The following is a 19518-nucleotide window of genomic DNA, read 5'->3' as shown; positions in this document are numbered from 1 at the left end:
TGCTGTGGAGGGACAGGTTGAGGGTGTTTGGAAGGGGCCGGCTTGGCTGGGCTTTAGGTGGTTAGAAGTTAGTAGGATGAAACAAGAAAAGAACGAGCCAGAGGGCGGAAAAAGGTGGGAAAGTTGGGGCCCAGCAATGTTGTAGGTATGGCTACAAAATTGAAAGAGGGGATGAGGAAGGACAGGATAATAATGGCTGGGGACTGGAGCCAGTGGTGGTTTTCAAACAGCTAAGTTTTGTTTCCAGTAGCATCATTTTGACTGCATGGTATGCTGGTGTTGCTTCCATAGGTTAGCAATGCTGCCATGGGATGAGTCCATCTTGTATTGTTGTGCCTCAGTGCACTGCTGGTGGTGACTCATCGATCTCACTGGGAGGGTTCATGAGAGATGACATAGTGTATGCATCTCTAAACAAGCATACCCCTGCAATATGCTTGATCTTGCTTTTTCCTTCCTAAAAATTACCCTTGCTTTTGTATTTCATTTCATGATTAAGTTTGTTTTTTCTTAATTAATTTCTCATATACATTTCTCGAAATTTCTTTTCTTAGCTTTTATGCTGTATTCAGGCTTCTGAAGCTTTTATGCTCAAAGAACCTAGCCTCATTTAGAATCAATCTCAAGCATCCTAAGGACCACCTTTTCTTGTGGTCATCTGGGAATGATATTAAAACTGATGATGCCTGAAGTAGCGTGTACTGGATAAATCTGTAACCATTTCTTGTCCAAAGATTGTCATTATTTTCATCTTCTCCTTTGTTGTCACTACTGCGCATATATTGTATTGAGAATCAAGTACTACATACTAATGTTGGTGTTTATCTATAATATTTCTGCTTCCATGATGATACTATAAAACCTTTTTCAATGCAAATCAGCAAATGCAGTCAAACCATGTTGGCATATTCTCACTTATATGATACTTTGAAGTTTGAACGTTGCATGTTTATTTGGAATGTGATTATTATTGGACAATGTTTTGGCTTTTCAACTACTTGCACCCTTCTTGATATGGTGATATACAGGGCAGAGTATAACCCAGACCAGTATTTATGGGAATCAGAATTCACTCTTGCCAGCAGAAAATTCAAACGTCTAGACTTGGAGGCAAGTACGGACATCAGTTATCGAGGTTTCTTCTGTCTTTCTGCAGTTCATGATGAGATGTATATGGCAATTATAAGTCTAATACTTAATGATTTTGACCTAAATCGAAATTTGACAGCTTACAAATACAAGAGGTCATACCTTGCAGTGCAGTCACTATGTTCCCTCTGATGTCCCAGAAAACATGGCTCTTCCCTGCGTCATTTACTGCCATGGAAACAGGTCAGATTGTTCTTGCCATTGTTTGCCCCCATATATTTTTGGCTTGCATGTATTATTGCTCTAATGTGCCCCTACTTGGTTCAAACTGCATTTACATGTTCTACTAAAAGAAAAAAAAAAGCATTTCATTCTTTGCTGAGATCTCTGACACCAAATTTGGTGAAAATAATTGTCAAAATTATGAGTTTTGAAAGAAAAGGGAAAATGCCGAATTCTTATGTGGGGGTTTATTCCCTGATGTTATATCGTAAATTTTTTTTTTGTACAAGTAATTATTTGGTCTTTGAATTTTTAAATATTTATTGTTGCTTCATGTAAGTGTTAGAGGAATGCTTAATTGATCTGCTTCTGACAAAATCCATGCCTGCCACCTCTTTGTCTCACTGACCATGCGATCTATTGCAACATCATCTGTTGTAGTGGGGTCTGTGCCATTGAGGGGTACAAGTATTGGTATGGTTAAAGGTGGCTGTGTGTGCATGACATTGCTGTAATTACTAGTTCCATATTGCTTTTGTGATGAAATTTTATCCTTTGAGATGCTGAAGTGTGCTTGTTCCTTTGGTATTAACAATGCAGTGGATGTAGAGCAGATGCAAATGAAGCAGCAGTAATCCTTCTTCCTTCAAATATTACAGTCTTCACTCTTGACTTTTCAGGCTCGGGACTATCTGGTGGTGACCATGTCAGCCTTGGTTGGCATGAGGTATCTTAATGTCTTTCAGTCCCTACTAGCTCTGCTTATGAAGTGTTCTAAAAATTCGTTTTCATCAATGACTTAAACATCAGAAAGATGATCTCAGAATTGTGGTCTCATTCCTGCGAAGCAATAAGCAAGTTTCCTGTATAGGCCTTTGGGGACGATCTATGGGTGCTGTCACAAGGTATAAAAGTAGTATGGTGACCTTTAATTTTATCAGTGCTAAAATTGTTCATTATGTATCTTTCTGCTTTTGTGAATCTCTCTGCTGATCTTCTGGATTATCTCATCCAGAGCTATGGAAATTATAATTGATTTGTTTGGTGAGTAGTTTGTGGTTTATAAATTATGTTCATTTAAGATAGAGATATGTGGCTTTTAAAATTAATTGTACTCAATATAGTTTCCTTTGGGTAATAAAGATTGTAATTCAAAATACTTATCTTTTACTAGCTCCACCTTTCTCATTTTGTTCCTTTTCTGTGTTAGTTATAGGAAAACTTGCGATATTTTGATTTGCAGACACTCTAGTATTGGTGTGAATCTACATAGGAATCCACGTATTTTTGCCATCATTTCATTAGGCCATCAACGATACCCATCCTATATCTCTGAACAGATCCAATTTCTTGCATAAATACATTCATATTGTTACATCTGACTGCAAACTGCTGGTTGATATTCTGATTTTAGGAGATCCTTGCTTACTATTGAAGCCTTACTCTTGTGAATGCAATGCAGCCTTCTTTATGGTGCAGAAGACCTCTCTATTGCTGGCTTGGTGCTGGATAGTGCATTCTCTAATTTATTTGATCTAATGATGGAGCTTGGGGACGTTTACAAAATTCGGCTTCCCAAATTTACGGTATGCCGCAGCCTGTTCCCACCCTTTCTTTTCCTGCCACCCAGAGAGAGATTTCTTTTAAGCTCTTGTTTAGATTAACAAAGTAAATTTGTACCCATTTTTTCTGTTCTAACATGACATAAATAATATCAATGTAGTCACCCCTTGTTCTATATGTTGGTTCTCAATTAATTAGTGCTTCATTTCTTGCTGTGTCCTTGTAAGACTAATAGGCTGAAGCTGCTGCCTTTTGCAAAATCTATGGTGGCCGCAGATCAAATAAGGGACTTTAATATTGAAAATTCGTTTCATATTTTTCATGTTCCTACTTCAAGATCAGCGAATAACTATAATCATTATCAAGAAGTTTTATGCTATCTTTTAGTTGTTGCCTCTACTTCCTGAACATGGATAGTATCATAGCCATGTAATTCCAGCATAGTCTTCATTGGTCTTTGTTGTTCCAGATCATCGGGCACAAAAACAAGACTCTTATGAGCAGTGTCCTGGTAGGCCTTTGCTACTGTGTCCATGCTGTATTAGTTGGTTATCCTCCACTTTTTCCTTAACTAGTGGGTTTGTAGATCCTTTCAAACATGCATTTAACTGTGACTCTAATGATAAGTGTTCTGAAACCTAGCTGGTATACCATCTTGGTGTCTGGGTCGCATCTTAATAGTTCGATCATAGGTCAACCAGGGGTAACCCATTGGCCAGTGACATTTAAAATAAACCAAACAAGTAAATTCTTAAAATAGTGTTGCTCCTTGGATTAATTTTGATGATTACAAAGCATTTGAAGGGGTTACTAATGATTTTCGCTTGAAAAAGACTTATTGCATTTCAGGGGCAAAATCGTAATTTTATCAAACCCTGATTTGAAAGCATCAAATGCTAGAACAAAAGATTTGTGATCCATTGGTGAAAATTTTATAGTTTTTGGACATGTATTTTGAAAGATATTTATGATTGAAAATTTGAGTCGACCCCATGAGTCGACTCATGGCACAAAGAGCTGATTGGCACGCAGATTTTTTGGCTGGCACAGTCTGTGAGTCGACCCCATGGGTCGACCCCCAGGCATGAGTCGATCCATGAGTCGACCTCTGCTGTTTTGAGGCCAAAATTACAGAACCATTGTTTTCTGCTGTTTTTCACAGAGGTCGACCCCATGAGTCGACCCATGAGCATGAGTCGACCCATGAGTCGACCCCTGTGACGGGAAAGTTCCACAACGGCTAGTTTTTAATCCGTTTTAAGTGTATTTAATGCTCATTTAATATGGTCTAACAGCTCTATTTCAGCCCAGATTGCTCTCCACCATTCTTTAAAGCTATAAAAAGGACAAAAAGGTGGGAATCATCAAAAAGAGAGATTTTTGAAAAGAGAATTTCAAGCATACTTTTCAGCCCTAAGCAAGAGCTCACTCAAAGCATTCAAGAAGCTTTTAATTCAAGCTCACCAACTCCTCAAGTGCTCATTCAAGTCTCCAACCACCTTGAGGAAATCGAAAAGAGCCTTCTTCTCTTTGAGTAAAGTGTATTTAAAGCCTCATTCACTCATTAAAGGAGCTTCTTTTGTATTTTCTGTGCTATTGATTGTAATACTTTGTTTGAGTTATTGTTTTTGTTTTGGAAAGGTTCCAAAATAAGGAAAGGTTGATCCGAACCTTGAATCGGAGTGTATTAGGTTGGCTTGTACCCGAGAAACAAGTGGACTAGCTTGGGATAGCTAGAGTCGGAGTTTCCGACGAGTGTATTTAGGTTGAATACAAGTTAGTGGATTGGAATTCTCAAGTAGGAGCTTGGGGAGTGGATGTAGGTGCAAGGTTGGCACCGAACCACTATAAATCATTTTTGTTTGTATTGTGCCTAATTGCTCTTCTTTAGAACTTCTTTATTCTCTTGCATTCTTGCATTTAACCATTAGCCTTGAATCAACTATACTCTCTTTATTTATTTAGCTATAGTTAAACAATTTTCATAAAATATAAGTTAAGGTTAAAATTTTTAGAAACCCAATTCACCCCCCTCTTGGGTTGCATAGCTGGGCAACAAGTGGTATCAGAGCCCGATGCTCTAGCCCTACCTTGATCTAACCAATCAAAGAGCTAAAGATCTATGGCAACTCAAGTTAGCACTTCTCTAGCCGAGGGGCAGTCCACTAACCGACCTCCACTTTTCAATGGATCCAACTATACCTATTGGAAAGCTCGGATGAAAATATTCATACAAGCACTCGACTATGATATGTGGAGTATCATAGTAAACGGCCCCCACACACCCACTAAAATTATTGATGGTGTGGAATCAGCCAAATCCGAAAGAGATTGGGATGAGGTTGATAAGAAAATGGCCCAACTAAATGCTAAAGCTATGAATGTTTTGTACTGTTCTCTTGATGCTAATGAATTCAATCGCGTTTCAACTTGCTTGTCTGCTAAAGAAATATGGGATAAATTAGAAGTAACCCATGAAGGAACTAATCAAGTAAAGGAGTCCAAAATTAACATGCTCGTGCATAAATATGAACTTTTTAAAATGGAGCATGATGAGTCTATAATTGAAATGTTTACTCGCTTTACTGATATTATAAATGGTTTAAAGAGTCTTGATAAGTCCTATTCTAACAGTGAGCTTGTAAGAAAGATTCTCAGATCCTTACCAAAAACTTGGGAAACCAAAGTGACCGCTATCCAAGAAGCTAAAGATCTAAACATCCTACCCTTGGAAGAGCTTCTTGGATCATTGATGACACATGAGCTGAGCATGAAACAACATCAAGAGGAAGAAGTCAAAAAGAAGAGAACAATCGCCCTCAAATCCACAGCTCAACCAGATGAAGAAACTGATGACACCGAAAATGAAGAGCAGGATGAAGAGATGGCATTCATTACCAGAAAGTTCAAAAAAAATTTGAGGAAAAGGAAACAAGAAATGAGGAAGAGGCCACTCACAAAAGAGGAACAGAGCAAAGAAAAGGATAAAGATCAACCCCTTATTTGCTATGAATGCAAGAAACCGGGACACTTCAAGTCTGAATGCCCACAACTGAAGAAGGGTCCCAAGAAGTACAAGAAGAAGACCATGATGGCCACTTGGAGTGGGAGTGATGACTCAAGCTCCGAAGAGGAAGACTCAACTGAACAAGCCAACTTGTGCCTTATGGCACATGAAAATGAGGTAAATTCCGAAACTCCTAGTGACTTTACATTTGAAGAACTTCATGAAGCTTTTTATGATTTAATTGATGAACTAAAGAAACTAGGGATAAAGAACAAAGATCTAAAATCAAAAAATCAATCTTTACTGAAACAAAATGAAAGCATTTCAATTGAAAAATCTACCCTGTTTCAAAAAAATCAAAATTTAAAGAATGAAATTGCCAAGTTAAAACCAATAGTTGAAAAATTCACCTTGAGTTCTAATAAACTTAATATGATTCTTGAAAATCAAAAGGCCGTGTATGATAAGGCTGGACTTGGCTATAACCCCTTGAAGAAACAAAAGTATCTGAAAAATATCTATGTAAACTCTTCAAGTAACAAGTTTTCTAATATTACTTACTTCAAATGTGGTAGAGTAGGACACAAGTCATACACTTGCTTCTCTAACAAATCTGTAAACTCAAATGTAAAGAAAATATGGGTTTCAAAAGGAACCATTATGACTAACCAAAAAGGATCCAAGAAAGCTTGGGTACCTAAAACAAAAACTTGACTTTTGCCTGCAGGTGTGTCTAGCATCCCAAGAAGAAAACAGAAAATGGTATCTTGATAGCGGATGCTCGAGACACATGACTGGTGATGAATCCCAATTCATCACACTTGATGCTAAGAATGGAGGGATGGTCACCTTTGGAGACAATGGTAAAGAAAAGATCATCGGTATAGGTAACATTGGTATCACTCCCTCCAAGTACATTGAAAATATTTTGTTAGTAGATGGTTTAAAGCATAATTTACTACGCATTAGTCAATTTTGTGATAAAGGACATAAAGTTATTTTTGAATCTTCTGTTTGCATTGTAACTAGTCCTATTAATGAAGGCATTAAATTTGTTGGACATAGACATGGTAATATTTATATGGTAGATTTGAATGATCTATCCAAGATAAACATACAATGCCTAGTATCCTTGAATACCAAGATTAATGAGACTAGTTGGCTTTGGCATCGTAGGCTTGCACATATTAGCATGTATTCACTTTCAAAACTCATTAAGAAGGAATTGGTTCTTGGTTTGCCAAAATTGAACTTTGAAAAGGATAGAATCTGTGATGCATGCCAACTAGGTAAACAAACAAGAGTTTCATTTAAATCTAAAAATATTGTTTCAACTTCTAGACCTTTAGAGCTATTGCACATAGATTTATTTGAACCTACTAGAACTACTAGTCTAGGAGGAAAACGATATGGTTTTGTAATTATTGATGATTTCTCTCGTTTTACATGGGTTTTCTTTTTGGCACACAAGGATGAAACTTTTCAAGTTTTCTCTAAATTTTTTCGAAAAGTCACAAATGAGAAAGAATTTTCAATTCAAAATATTCGAAGTGATCATGGAACCGAATTTGAAAATCAAGACTTTGAAAAATTTTGTAATGAAAAAGGAATAGGCCATAATTTTTCTGCACCTAGGACACCCCAACAAAATGGTGTAGTAGAAAGGAAAAATAGAATCGTAGAAGAAATGGCCTGTACCATGCTATGTGAAAGCAACCTTCCAAGATACTTTTGGGCGGAAGCTATTAACACAGCATGTTACATATTAAATCGTGCTTTAATTAGACAAATTTTAAAGAAAACCCCCTATGAGCTTTGGAAAGGAAGAAAACCTAATATTGCATATTTTCATATTTTTGGTTGCCGATGTTTTGTATTAAACAATGGTAAAGAAAGACTTGGAAAATTTGATGCAAAATCCGATGAAGTAATTTTTCTTGGTTACTCCTCTAGTAAAGCTTTTAGGGTTTTTAACAAAAGAACCTTAGTAGTAGAGGAGTCAATACATGTTGTCTTTGATGAAACTAACGATCTTCCTTCAAGGAAGAATGAAGGAGTTGATGATGCAGATCCTCTTATAGAAGGAATGAAGGAGATCACTCTGAAAGATTCAACAATTCAAGATGATGAGGAACATGAAGATAAACAGGATGAGGGAGGTGAAGAACAACAAGAACAACCTCAAGGTACAAATGACCTACCCAAAGAATGGAGGTATATTCACAATCACCCTAAGGAGCTAATTATTGATGATCCTATGCATGGGATAAGAACTCGTTCTTCACTTAAAGATGCATTCAATCATTTTGCTTTTGTCTCTCATCTTGAACCTAAAACCATTGAAGAAGCTGAAAAAGATTATAATTGAATTAATGCAATGCAAGAAGAACTTAATCAATTTGAAAGAAATAATGTATGGACTTTAATATCAAGACCTAAAAATTATTCAATAATTGGCACAAAATGGATTTTTAGGAATAAATTAGATGAACTTGAAAATGTAATAAGAAATAAAGTAAGATTGGTTGCTAAAGGTTATAATCAAGAAGAAAGAATTGATTTTGATGAGACCTTTGCACCTGTTGCTAGACTAGAGGCAATTAGACTTCTACTTGCATATGCATGCTTTATGAAATTTAAATTATTCTAAATGGATGTCAAAAGTGCCTTTTTGAATGGATATATTGCTGAAGAAGTCTATGTAGAACAACCCCCAGGTTTTGAAAATCATGCTTTTTCTAATCATGTTTTTAAATTAAATAAAGCTCTATATGGTTTGAAACAAGCACGCAGGGCTTGGAATGAAAGGCTAAGCAAATTTTTACTTAATAATGATTTTTCAAGAGGCAATGTAGACACAATCCTTTTCATTAAAAGAAATTAAGATGATATATTAGTTATACAAATATATGTTGATGACATTATCTTTGGGTCTACTAATGAATCTCTCTGTCAAGATTTTGCAAAGCTCATGCAGGGGAAGTTCGAGATGAGCATGATGGGAGAACTTACATTCTTCCTCAGACTCCAAATCAAACAAACAAAGGAAGGAATCTCCATCACCCAAAGCAAGTACACAAGGGAATTACTTAAAAGATTTGGAATGGAGAACTCCAAAGCAATTGGCACACCCATGAGTCCTTCATGTAAGCTTGACAAGGATGAAGAAGGTAAAAGTGTAGACTTAAAATATTATAGAAGTATGATTGGCTCTCTACTATATTTAACTGCTAGCAGACCTGATATTATGTTTAGTGTTTGTCTTTGTGCTCGATTTCAATCTAATCCTAAAGAATCTCACTTGAATGCTGTTAAAAGAATCTTTAGATATTTGAATGGTACTCAAACTCTAGGATTATGGTACTCTAAGGACTCATTAATTGATTTAATAGGATATTCAGATGCTGATTTTGTTGGATGTAGATTAGATAGAAAAGTACTAGTGGAACTTGCCAATTTCTTGGAGTTAACCTAATCTCCTGATTTAGCAAGAAATAAAATTCGGTAACACTGTCTATGGCCGAGGCCGAATACATTGCAGCCGGAAGTTGTTGTGCTCAAATCTTATGGATTAAGCAACAACTCGAAGATTTTGGTATCAAACTTAATGAAACTCCCATAAGATGTGATAACACTAATGCTATAAATCTTACTAAAAATTCAATTCAGCATTCTAGGTCCAAACATATTGAAATCAGGCATCATTTCATAAGAGAACATGTTCAAAATAAAGATATAATTGTTGACTATGTTTGTACTGAAAAATAATTAGCCGACATCTTTACAAAGGCCCTAAGTGAAGATAGATTCTGTGAAATTAGGAGAGAACTAGGAATCCTTAATCCATCTGCTTAAATGTCTCTCTAATCCCAAGGGATCAATGTCAAAAACTCTTTGAACTTAATTTTCACCATTTCTCTTGGGCTTAAAAGCTCAAAATTATCATTCTCATAATTGATCATTGAGCAAATATCCTTCTCCTAAAATTTTAAATTTTTTGAAAATTGTCTCATCATTTTTTTTGAGTTTCAATGTGCCATGAGACGACCCCTAGGGTCGACCCAAGGGCAAACTTGAAATTTTTTGGCTAAAATCCCACGGGCTCTTTCTTTTTGTTGAAAACCCATCCTTTGAGCCGACCCATTCCACCGTCTTCTTCCTCCCTCCAAGCCATAGGTCTCCTTTTCTTCTTCTCCAAACCCAAGTCCTTCCCCCAAGACTCTTCTCCCATCACCCCTTACACCTCAAATTGACCCTTAGGAATCAAGTTCTTCCCCTTTTCCACCCTTGTTTGGAGCGGATTGAGCGTGCCCTAGATTCTACCCTTCTCTTTCAAATTGGGGTATCACTCCTCCAAAAATCTCTATCCTTCCACTAGAAACTCTTCATCTCACCCTCACATTTGCTCTCCCAAGCTCCGTGATAGTCTCATCAGTGCAAATGGCTCCGAAAATGAAGCTCCCACAAAGAAGAAAGTCGGTCCGCGAGTTGGAAAAAGGCGTGCGCAGGAAGAGACAGGCAACCCAGACCTCATCAGCTTCAATCCCTGCTTCGGCATCTGCTCCAGCTTCTTCTCGGTCTCCATTAAGCCCCAGTAAGATTCTCTTATCTGATAGAAAGGTAGAACCCAGGAAAAACGTAGATTTCAGATTTTTTGAAAAAAAAGGGTTCTCTATCGGTTCAAAAATCAAAGATCAAGGTTGGAAATTCTACTGCTCACTTAAAGAAATTACCTATGTGGATTTGGTTAGGGAATTTTATCTGAACTTGAGCTATGGCAATGGAACAGTAAAATCCACTGTTAAGGGTATAGAAATCTGTCTAGATCCTATACTTTTGGGAGAAATTCTTCATTTACCCTGTGAGGGATACTCAAACATGGAACTCCCAGTCAAGGAAGAAGGAATTAATGTGATTCTAGGAAGAACCTTCTCGGGAAGCCTAAACAAATTAGAAGCCAAGATCCTTTCCATTGAGATGAGGATGCTACATCAAATGGTAACAAAGCTTTTCTTCCCTAGAAGTGGTAGACATGACCTCCTCTCAGGCCGAGACATCTGCATTATGTTTCATGTGATTACCCAAACCCCCCTGAACCTCCCAGCATTAATGATTGAGGCCATGAGAGAAACCCTGAATAGATCCAAGGCACATCTGCCTTTCGGTATGGCCCTCACTTTGGTATTCAGGAGGTTTAGAGTTAATTTTGAGGGGGAGGTAGTAGCTAGGCTTTCTCACTCTGACACCATCAACCAACATACTCTGCACCGTATGGGATTTACTAGGACTGATGGTGGTTGGACTAAAGGAGTGGAAGAGAGAGCTGAGGATAGAGCTGAGGAAGAAAGACCATCTTCACCCCTCCATGATCTCAGGGCTGCATCTCCAGACATTCAGTTCGTTTCAGATCATGAGGCTGGCCCATCAGAGTCTACGAGGAGGCACACTCCAGTCCAGCAGCCAGACAGTAGAGCACATCCCTCAGAGATCAGATTAGCTGATGACCAGATAGAGATGATCTCTCAGCGTGTGGCTTCTTTACTATCTCGACAGATGGGTACTTCAGCTTCTGCTCAGGGATCGACAGTTCATGATATATCTGATCAGACATTGATCCCTCACATCTCCACTGTCTTCCAGATGATTACAGATCAGTCAGCTCGTATCGAGCAGTTTGAGAGTTGTGTGGTGAGACTGACTGCTAGAGTATTCGACTTGCAGAGGCAAGTACTGGCTCTTGCCCATCCACATCCCACTTCGGACATCACTGAGGTCTCAGACCTATCTGCGGAGGCAGCCAGACTTAGAGGAGTCTTGGAGAGAGGATTTGACTTTCTGAAGAGAGAGATCAGAGGCTCTAGTGAGCATGCATCCACCCAGTTCACTGCACTGCTTCAGTTTATTTCAAGAGCCTTAAACCTTCTGGACACTATCAGACTATCACTTGTAGCACAGTCTTTTGCTTCTCAGCCTTCAGGATCTTCTCACCTGCCCACTCATGCCGGCACCTCCACTCGAAGCAGAGGCAGACGGGGTCGAGGTCGAGCCCTTGGTCGTGATCCTTCATCTCCTCATCCCATCTCCGATTCATCTGACTCTGATCCATCCAGTCATGATCTCTACTAGATCCTCTGTAGTTAGTCTTTTCTTTAGTTTTAGTCCAGAAACTATCTTTTGGGCCATGTAATGATGTTGACTGATTGACTTTTGTATTTTGGTATATGTATTGGAACAACTATGTCATCAGCCACTTTTTGATTATAAATATATACTCTTTGACTTTCAATGAATGACTTTCAAATTGAGTTGCTTTTAATTATGTGCATGCAAAATAACTTATATCTATGATGTAAAATACTATGAATTGCAATATGGTATCCAATTGGTATATCTTTTATGTTTGCCATATTAAGGGGGAGTAAAACAATAAGTAATTAAGAAACAAGCAATAAACAAAAGAAAGAAATAGAGTAAATATATTCAAAAAAAGGGGGGACTAAAGAATCTCTATTGATGCTGTCAAAAAGGGAGAGAAATAATCAAATGAGCAAATGAGCAAATTTTTTCAAAATGTTAAGCAATGAAGAAATAATCAAATGAGCAAATGAGAAAGAAATAACCAAATGAGCAAATGAGCAAATTTTCAAAATGTTAAGCAATTGAGAAATAATCAAATGAGCAAATGAGAAAATTTTCAAAATGTCAAGCAATTGAGAAATAATCAAATGAGCAAATGAGAAATAATCAAATGAGCAAATGAGATATTTTCACATGAGCAAATTTTTAAATTGTTAAGCAATAAGCAAATTGTTAGGCAAATGAGCAACATAAGCAAATGGGCACAAATGTATCATGTGCCAAAGAATCAATCTTCTTTTCAAGCAAATGCATTTATAAGCAATTTTCAAATTGGTAGCAAATTTTTCATTTATCTTCAAACTACCTATGATGCATTTCATTCCAATACATGGCTATAATATTCAAATAATACATCTTCATAACTTTGAAATTCATGCTCAATGTTTTATATATATGCTTTTGCTCAAATATTTTGTCATCATCAAAAAGGGGAAGATTGTTGCTCCTTGGATTGATTTTGATGATTACAAAGCATTTGAAGGGGTTACTAATGATTTTCGCTTGAAAAAGACTTATTGCATTTCAGGGGCAAAATCGTAATTTTATCAAACCCTGATTTGAAAGCATCAAATGCTAGAACAAAAGATTTGTGATCCATTGGTGAAAATTTTATAGTTTTTGGACATGTATTTTGAAAGATATTCATGATTGAAAATTTGAGTCGACCCCATGGTCGACTCATGGCACAAAGAGCTGATTGGCACGCAGATTTTTTGGCTGGTACAGTCTGTGAGTCGACCCCATGGGTCGACCCCCAGGCATGAGTCGACCCATGAGTCGACCTCTACTATTTTTAGGCCAAAATTACAGAACCATTGTTTTCTGCTGTTTTCCACAGAGGTCGACCCCATGAGTCGACCCATGAGTCGACCCCTGTGACGGGAAAGTTCCGCAAGGGCTAGTTTTTAACCCATTTTAAGTGCATTTAATGCTCATTTAATGTGGTCTAACGGCTCTATTTCAGCCCAGATTGTTCTCCACCATTCTTTAAAGCTATAAAAGGGACAAAAAGGTGGGAATCATCAAGAAGAGAGATTTTTGAAAAGAAGATTTCAAGCATACTTTTCAGTCCTAAGCAAGAGCTCACTCAAAGCATTCAAGAAGCTTTTAATTCAAGCTCACCAACTCCTCAAGTGCTCATTCAAGTCTCCAACCATCTTGAGGAAATCGAAAAGAGCCTTCTTCTCTTTGAGTAAAGTGTATTTAAAGCCTTATTCGCTCATTAAAGGAGCTTCTTTTGTATTTTCTATGCTATTGATTGTAATACTCTGTTTGAGTTATTGTTTTTGTTTTGGAAGGGTTCCAAAACAAGGGAAGGTTGATCCGAACCTTGAATCGGAGTATATTGGGTTGGCTTGTACCCGAAAAACAAATGGACTAGCTTGGGATAGCTAGAGTCGAAGTTTTCGACGAGTGTATTCAGGTTGAATACAAGTTAGTGGATTGAAATTCCCAAGTAGGAGCTTGGGGAGTGGATGTAGGTGTAAGGTTGGCATCGAACCACTATAAATCTTTTTTGTTTGTGTTGTGCCTAATTGCTCTTCTTTAGAACTTCTTTATTCTCTTGCATTCTTGCATTTAACCATTAGCCTTGAATCAACTATACTCTCTTTATTTATTTAGCTATAGTTAAATAATTTTCATAAGATATAAGTTAAGGTTAAAATTTTTAGAAACCCAATTCACCCCCCCTCTTGGGTTGCATAGCTAGGCAACAAACAGTAAAAGTGTTCTAAAAGCACAAAATTATGAACAGATATGGAAAAAAAAATATAGTGATTTTAATTTTATTGCATATGTAACATTTATACCATAAAAATGACTGGATCTTACCACTTATTTTTTCCCAAGAAAAAGGAGATATGATAATATTTGTTACCAAACATATGGAACAATTAACTTAAGATGGCAAGGATGATGAAGGGCATTCAGTTTGGACAAGTTTTTACAATAGTTGAGATTAGATCCTAATCATCAAGAGTAGAATAATGATATTTTTATTTCTTTTTTATTCGGCACCCTAGAAGTGGTTGACCCAGGTGGATTGAAATTGGATCCCCTGGGCGGGTCAAGGGTTGGTGGACCCTTGTCAACAGGTTGAATGAGTTTTCAGATATATAAATTTGGGGTTGACAAGGCCCATGCAGTCTTCCAGGTCCAAATTAGGCAGGTCGATCCTGTAGAGCTGCCCAGGTCTTAAACAACTAATGGTCATAGTTTACCTAATATATATGGATATCCTTATGTCTCTATGCACAATTATGTGAATGCAACACTTTCCATGGATCATCATTTTAAACCATGTAATGTTTTTTCTAATGTTTAACCTATTTGACAAGCCTTTTACAATTTGTAAGTAGTTGACTTGCTCAACCAGAATGATGGTTAATCAAAGTTTGAGAACAATTGGCCTTAAGCCTATTGTTGACCCATTGTGGCTGGTGCAAAGATTTGGCCAAGGGATCTTTGAGAAAGCAACATATTCTGTAAGGCTAATTGTGGGGTATGAAGGTCTAGCCTTGACCTTATTGGCTATTAGAGTGCATGCACATAGGAGGCAATGCTGTATGGTTCCCATGTAATGGAATTATGGAAGAACCTGAATCAAGGTTTTAAAACTTGGTTCCAGTTTTTGGTTTTGGCCCTTTCCTGCAGTTTCAATATTGGCAGTTTGTTCTGATATTTGAAGTTTTGGTCAAAAATTAGATCAATATCCAAACAATAGAGTGAGTAACATAAAAATAAAAGAAATCAAGGCAAGTTATTTCACATCATTTTATTATGTTTTGAGTTATCTAGGATCTTAATTTGTGTATTGGGTTATTTTAAGCTAAAATGCATCAACACATATTTCATTTTAATAACTCATTTATACAAAAAAATCCATTTTATGCTTGTTTCATTTAATTTCATTTTGAACTTTTCATATTATATCCTAAAGAAAAGAGAAAAAAAAAAATCTAAGGAACATAACAATTCTTAGTGGTCTACTAAAAGGAAAAAAATAGTTATATCATGTTTATTTATTGAGCAAAATCTTTAAAAAACTAAAGGTTTCTATACCTCTTGAATCTCTATCCATGTTGCTGCTTGATTTGTGTGAATCTGGCGGAATATCTCCAACAAGGAGAGAATGGTCTGAGAAGATTGTTGAGTTGCTATCACTCTTGGGGTAGTTAAAAAAAGGGATGAATACATTTCAATCCATCTTCACCCATCCGACTTTCAGTGATCAAAAGGAGACAAGTTGGGAACACTGATGTAATATCACTGATTGTTCATGCCCTTTTCCCCCAAAATTTTGCAATATGATAACAGGTCTCCCCTCTTCCCAGACAGCTCACTTTCTAATTAGAGATGCACAAATTCTAAATGTTGCAATTCTGTGTTAGCTTAAAAAAATGGTGATCTGAAGATATGTGTGCCTGTGTTGAAGCAGTAATTATCAAACACAATTCATATAATGGGTTCATGTCTTGAATTGTATCACTCCCACCATAAATAGCCCGGAAATTATACATATGTTCTTGTTAAACATTAGAAAAACAGCAGTTTTGGTCTGTTTCGGCCGAACTGGCTGATGCTAGCTGAAATATTTGGTCAATATTGGATCAGTCTCAGCCAAAAAGGTTTGGTTTCAGATGAAACCTAAAACCTTTGTCTGAAATTCTGAACAAAGATGAAGAAGTCTAGGTTTGGTATGTGAAGTGACCTTCATCAGTGTGAAAATTATGAGCAAATCACCAAATTGATCGTGACATTGACGACCTTGTATTCATCCTATATACAACCTGTTAATGAATCTGGAAAACTCAACCTCTTGTAATTGTATTCCATGGGTCTAGAGTGGAGCCCTTTAAATTTGACAGTAGTCTCCAGTTGTGGTGTGATACTCTAGGGTTATTATTCCACAAATAGAGAATTGATTGGCCGACTGTCCTAAAATCTGTAGCAGGTGGATCTGAGGTAAAATGAATGAAGATCAATAAATGAGATATTTGGACATACAAAGATCTCTGATTAATGGGTATTGATGGCTAGATTTGAGTTTGGAGGCCAAGTTGTGTGGTTCGAGGGTTGGGCTTCTAGTAGGGTGAAGACCAGGGCATGTTAGGAAGTGGGTGCAGGTTCAAGGTTCTGAGTAATTTTAGAAGCAGGTATGGTACCCTAGATAGAAGTTTCCTACTACCAAGTGCCGACCATATGGAACAACCACCATGTCCAAAAGTAAATAGAAACATTTCTGGAGTTGATTTAACTTAAAGGTTTGGTTAAATCATAACTTAATATGGGTAACTCTTATTCATGTACTCATTGGAGTGTTTGATACATGTGCCATTGGTACGTCTAACTAAGGTGTGCCATCTCGGTACTAGGCTCTGTACCGGTGCTCATCGTTACTATATCGGTATGTCCAGTACGGGGGCCGGTTCGGCGTACTGAGTATTGGTACACCTCTTATATCATGTACTGATTTGGTACCGATATGGTATGGTATGCACCGTATTGCTCGGTACGATATGGCATTCCTTGTGTCTGATTATAGTTATCTTCAATATCATCATGCGAACGTGTGAAAACCTTCACATGCCATATTTGTTTGCAAATATATGCTGACTAATCATGTGTGCTGCATGTGCTATGGTTTAGCTTTGATAATATTCTCTACAATGTAGCATGAACTTACAAGGTGTCTGTAAGTCACATGGTTTTACTGGTTTTCTTTTTAAGAAGATAATACTTATGTTCAATTTGTTATGAATAATAATGCTAGGATATCATAATAATAAAAAATCCCTGTTTGTGAGTCACGCTGTGGTTTTTCTTTTATCTACAATATTCCATGTTTTTTATGAATGTCATGAATTGGATGGTCTGTATGGAATACTCCTTGTGGAAGACATTCTAGATATAATCTTTTTGTACAGTCAGATGTTTGGCTGCTATCTTTGCTTTCAAAAGAAGCTCATTAAGGACGCATAGAATGGCTGAAATGTTCTGTTATATATTTGATCATCTGTTATCTCTGTTTAATTCTCTCAGTATACGTAGCTTACAGAAGCATGGTTTCTATTTTTGAATTCACTAATAATATATTAAAATCAACAAATATGACAGCTATCCTCTAAGGAAGTATTCGATAGGCACCTTACTCTATGTGTAGATTATAATACTTAATGCTGAAGCTGAGTTTCCATGATTTGATGCTTATTTTCTTGTGTTTGTATTGTTAGCTACGCAATTCTTTAGATTCTTGCAGCATCTTGATATTGGTATGAAATGTCTGTCCCATCAGGTCAAAATGGCTGTTCAGTACATGCGGCGCGTTATTCAGAAGAAGGCTAAATTTGACATCATGGATCTGAATACTGTGCAGGTCTGGTTTTATTGAGCATCTTTGTACTCCCTTGTAAAATGATCTTTTCCTATAATATTCATGTTATGGTCACACAGCAGTTCAAATTAAAGAAAGCAAAGACAAAAACCTATTACTTTCTTGCATAGAGATGACAGTTTCTTTGATAAACTTGAAATCTGGCCTAGTCCAAGTGTTCATTAGTTTTCTGTTAGCCTGAACTGTGTTGTGACCCATCAGGCTCCATACTAGAGAGGGAGTGGAGGAGGGACAAATTGTCTCTTATGGATTATGAATTTTCATTGGCTAGTTGTCTCTTGTTAATTATGAACCCTTGTTGACTGCATAATCTTAAATTGGTTCCTACATCTTTGTTATGGTATTAATCCAGAGTTGCGGGACTCATGCTCTAGGATTATCTTCTTCCTGTTCTAGTAGATCTAGATCCATAATTTGCAAAGTTCAACTAAATACCTGTGTTCATTATGTTTGTCTACAGTTTGCACCAAAGACCTTTATTCCAGCATTATTTGGACATGCTTCTGAGGACATATTTATTCAGCCACATCATTCTGATCTTATTTACCGGGCATATGCGGTAAGGCATCATTCTCTACTTGATTAGAATAGTTTGATTACACAGTTTTATCCCACAGAGCTTGTGGTTATATTCTGAATGTAGGATGTGAATATTTTGTAAAAAGGTGCATGTTAATCAGTGTATCTATTTGCGGATTATTATGCAGGGAGACAAGAATATTATCAGATTTGAGGGTGATCACAACTCCCCTAGACCACAATTTTATTATGATTCTGTTTCAATTTTCTTTTATAATGTCCTTCATCCCCCTCAAATCTCTATAACATGCTCAACTAAGCCGGAGAGCTACTATGATTTAGGAGGTCTGAAGATCGCTGCTGGTACAAATGAGGTGATTTCCAGATTCTTGTATATTAACATTTCTCCTTAAAAGGTAATACTACTTCACAGGATTAAAGCTCTGCACCAGACTGAATGTTGGAAATTAAATTTGTAGTTATGACATGTATCTGTTGGTTTCTTTCACAAAAAAAAGAGACTTGTATCTGTTAGTTTATTCTGATAAGCTTTGATGTATAAAGTCATCTACAATGGTCTTTTCCCAATCTCTTGTTTTTAATACTGAGTGATGTACAATTAAATTGTATAATTAGGTGATTGCAAATATATTGACTATGTTACTCTCTGCAGAATTTATTGTACGAGATCATTACCGGTCTCCGTGCTGCTCGTTCCAATGCAGCAAGTTCCTCATCAGCTCCTCCTAGCAATCCAAATGGTGCGGGACCAATCTCCTTGACTTTTATAGCATTGACATGTAACTTTCACTTGGTCTTATTATCTGTTCCTTAATAATCATACGGTTGCTTTATAGGTTCAACCACAAAATCAGTAGTTGAATTGCTATCAGAAAGTGTAGCCAATATGTCTTTAAATAATGAGCTGGTAAGCTGAAAGCCCCGGATTTTCTTCATCAAATCAAAATTGGTATTCTAAACTGAGTTGACATTAATGCAGGATTTTTTCCTTGATCATGAGAATACTGATACTGGAATCGGTGAGACTAGTGCGGAAGAATCCCATTCGCAGGTAATTATTTAT

General features: G+C 36.9%; 1 protein-coding gene across 1 annotated transcript in view; it reads left to right on the top strand.

Moving 5' to 3' along the window:
* Nucleotides 1–227: 227 nt before the first annotated feature.
* LOC105037208 (uncharacterized) overlaps nt 228–19518 on the top strand; it is a 58379-nt gene continuing 39088 nt past the window's right edge. Inside the window, exons 1-12 of the mRNA XM_073244171.1 lie at nt 228–400; nt 1029–1110; nt 1229–1332; nt 1912–2038; nt 2122–2216; nt 2774–2897; nt 17817–17897; nt 18376–18474; nt 18623–18808; nt 19108–19195; nt 19292–19362; nt 19435–19506. Of these exons, the coding sequence (XP_073100272.1) occupies nt 312–400; nt 1029–1110; nt 1229–1332; nt 1912–2038; nt 2122–2216; nt 2774–2897; nt 17817–17897; nt 18376–18474; nt 18623–18808; nt 19108–19195; nt 19292–19362; nt 19435–19506 (1218 nt within the window). The 5' untranslated portion in view covers nt 228–311. The remainder of the gene's footprint in view (nt 401–1028; nt 1111–1228; nt 1333–1911; nt 2039–2121; nt 2217–2773; nt 2898–17816; nt 17898–18375; nt 18475–18622; nt 18809–19107; nt 19196–19291; nt 19363–19434; nt 19507–19518) is intronic.

The sequence above is a fragment of the Elaeis guineensis genome, chromosome 10 (genome assembly GCF_000442705.2).
Source record: "Elaeis guineensis isolate ETL-2024a chromosome 10, EG11, whole genome shotgun sequence".
NCBI classification, from domain to species: domain Eukaryota; kingdom Viridiplantae; phylum Streptophyta; class Magnoliopsida; order Arecales; family Arecaceae; genus Elaeis; species Elaeis guineensis.
This window is presented reverse-complemented; position numbering and strand designations above follow the sequence as displayed.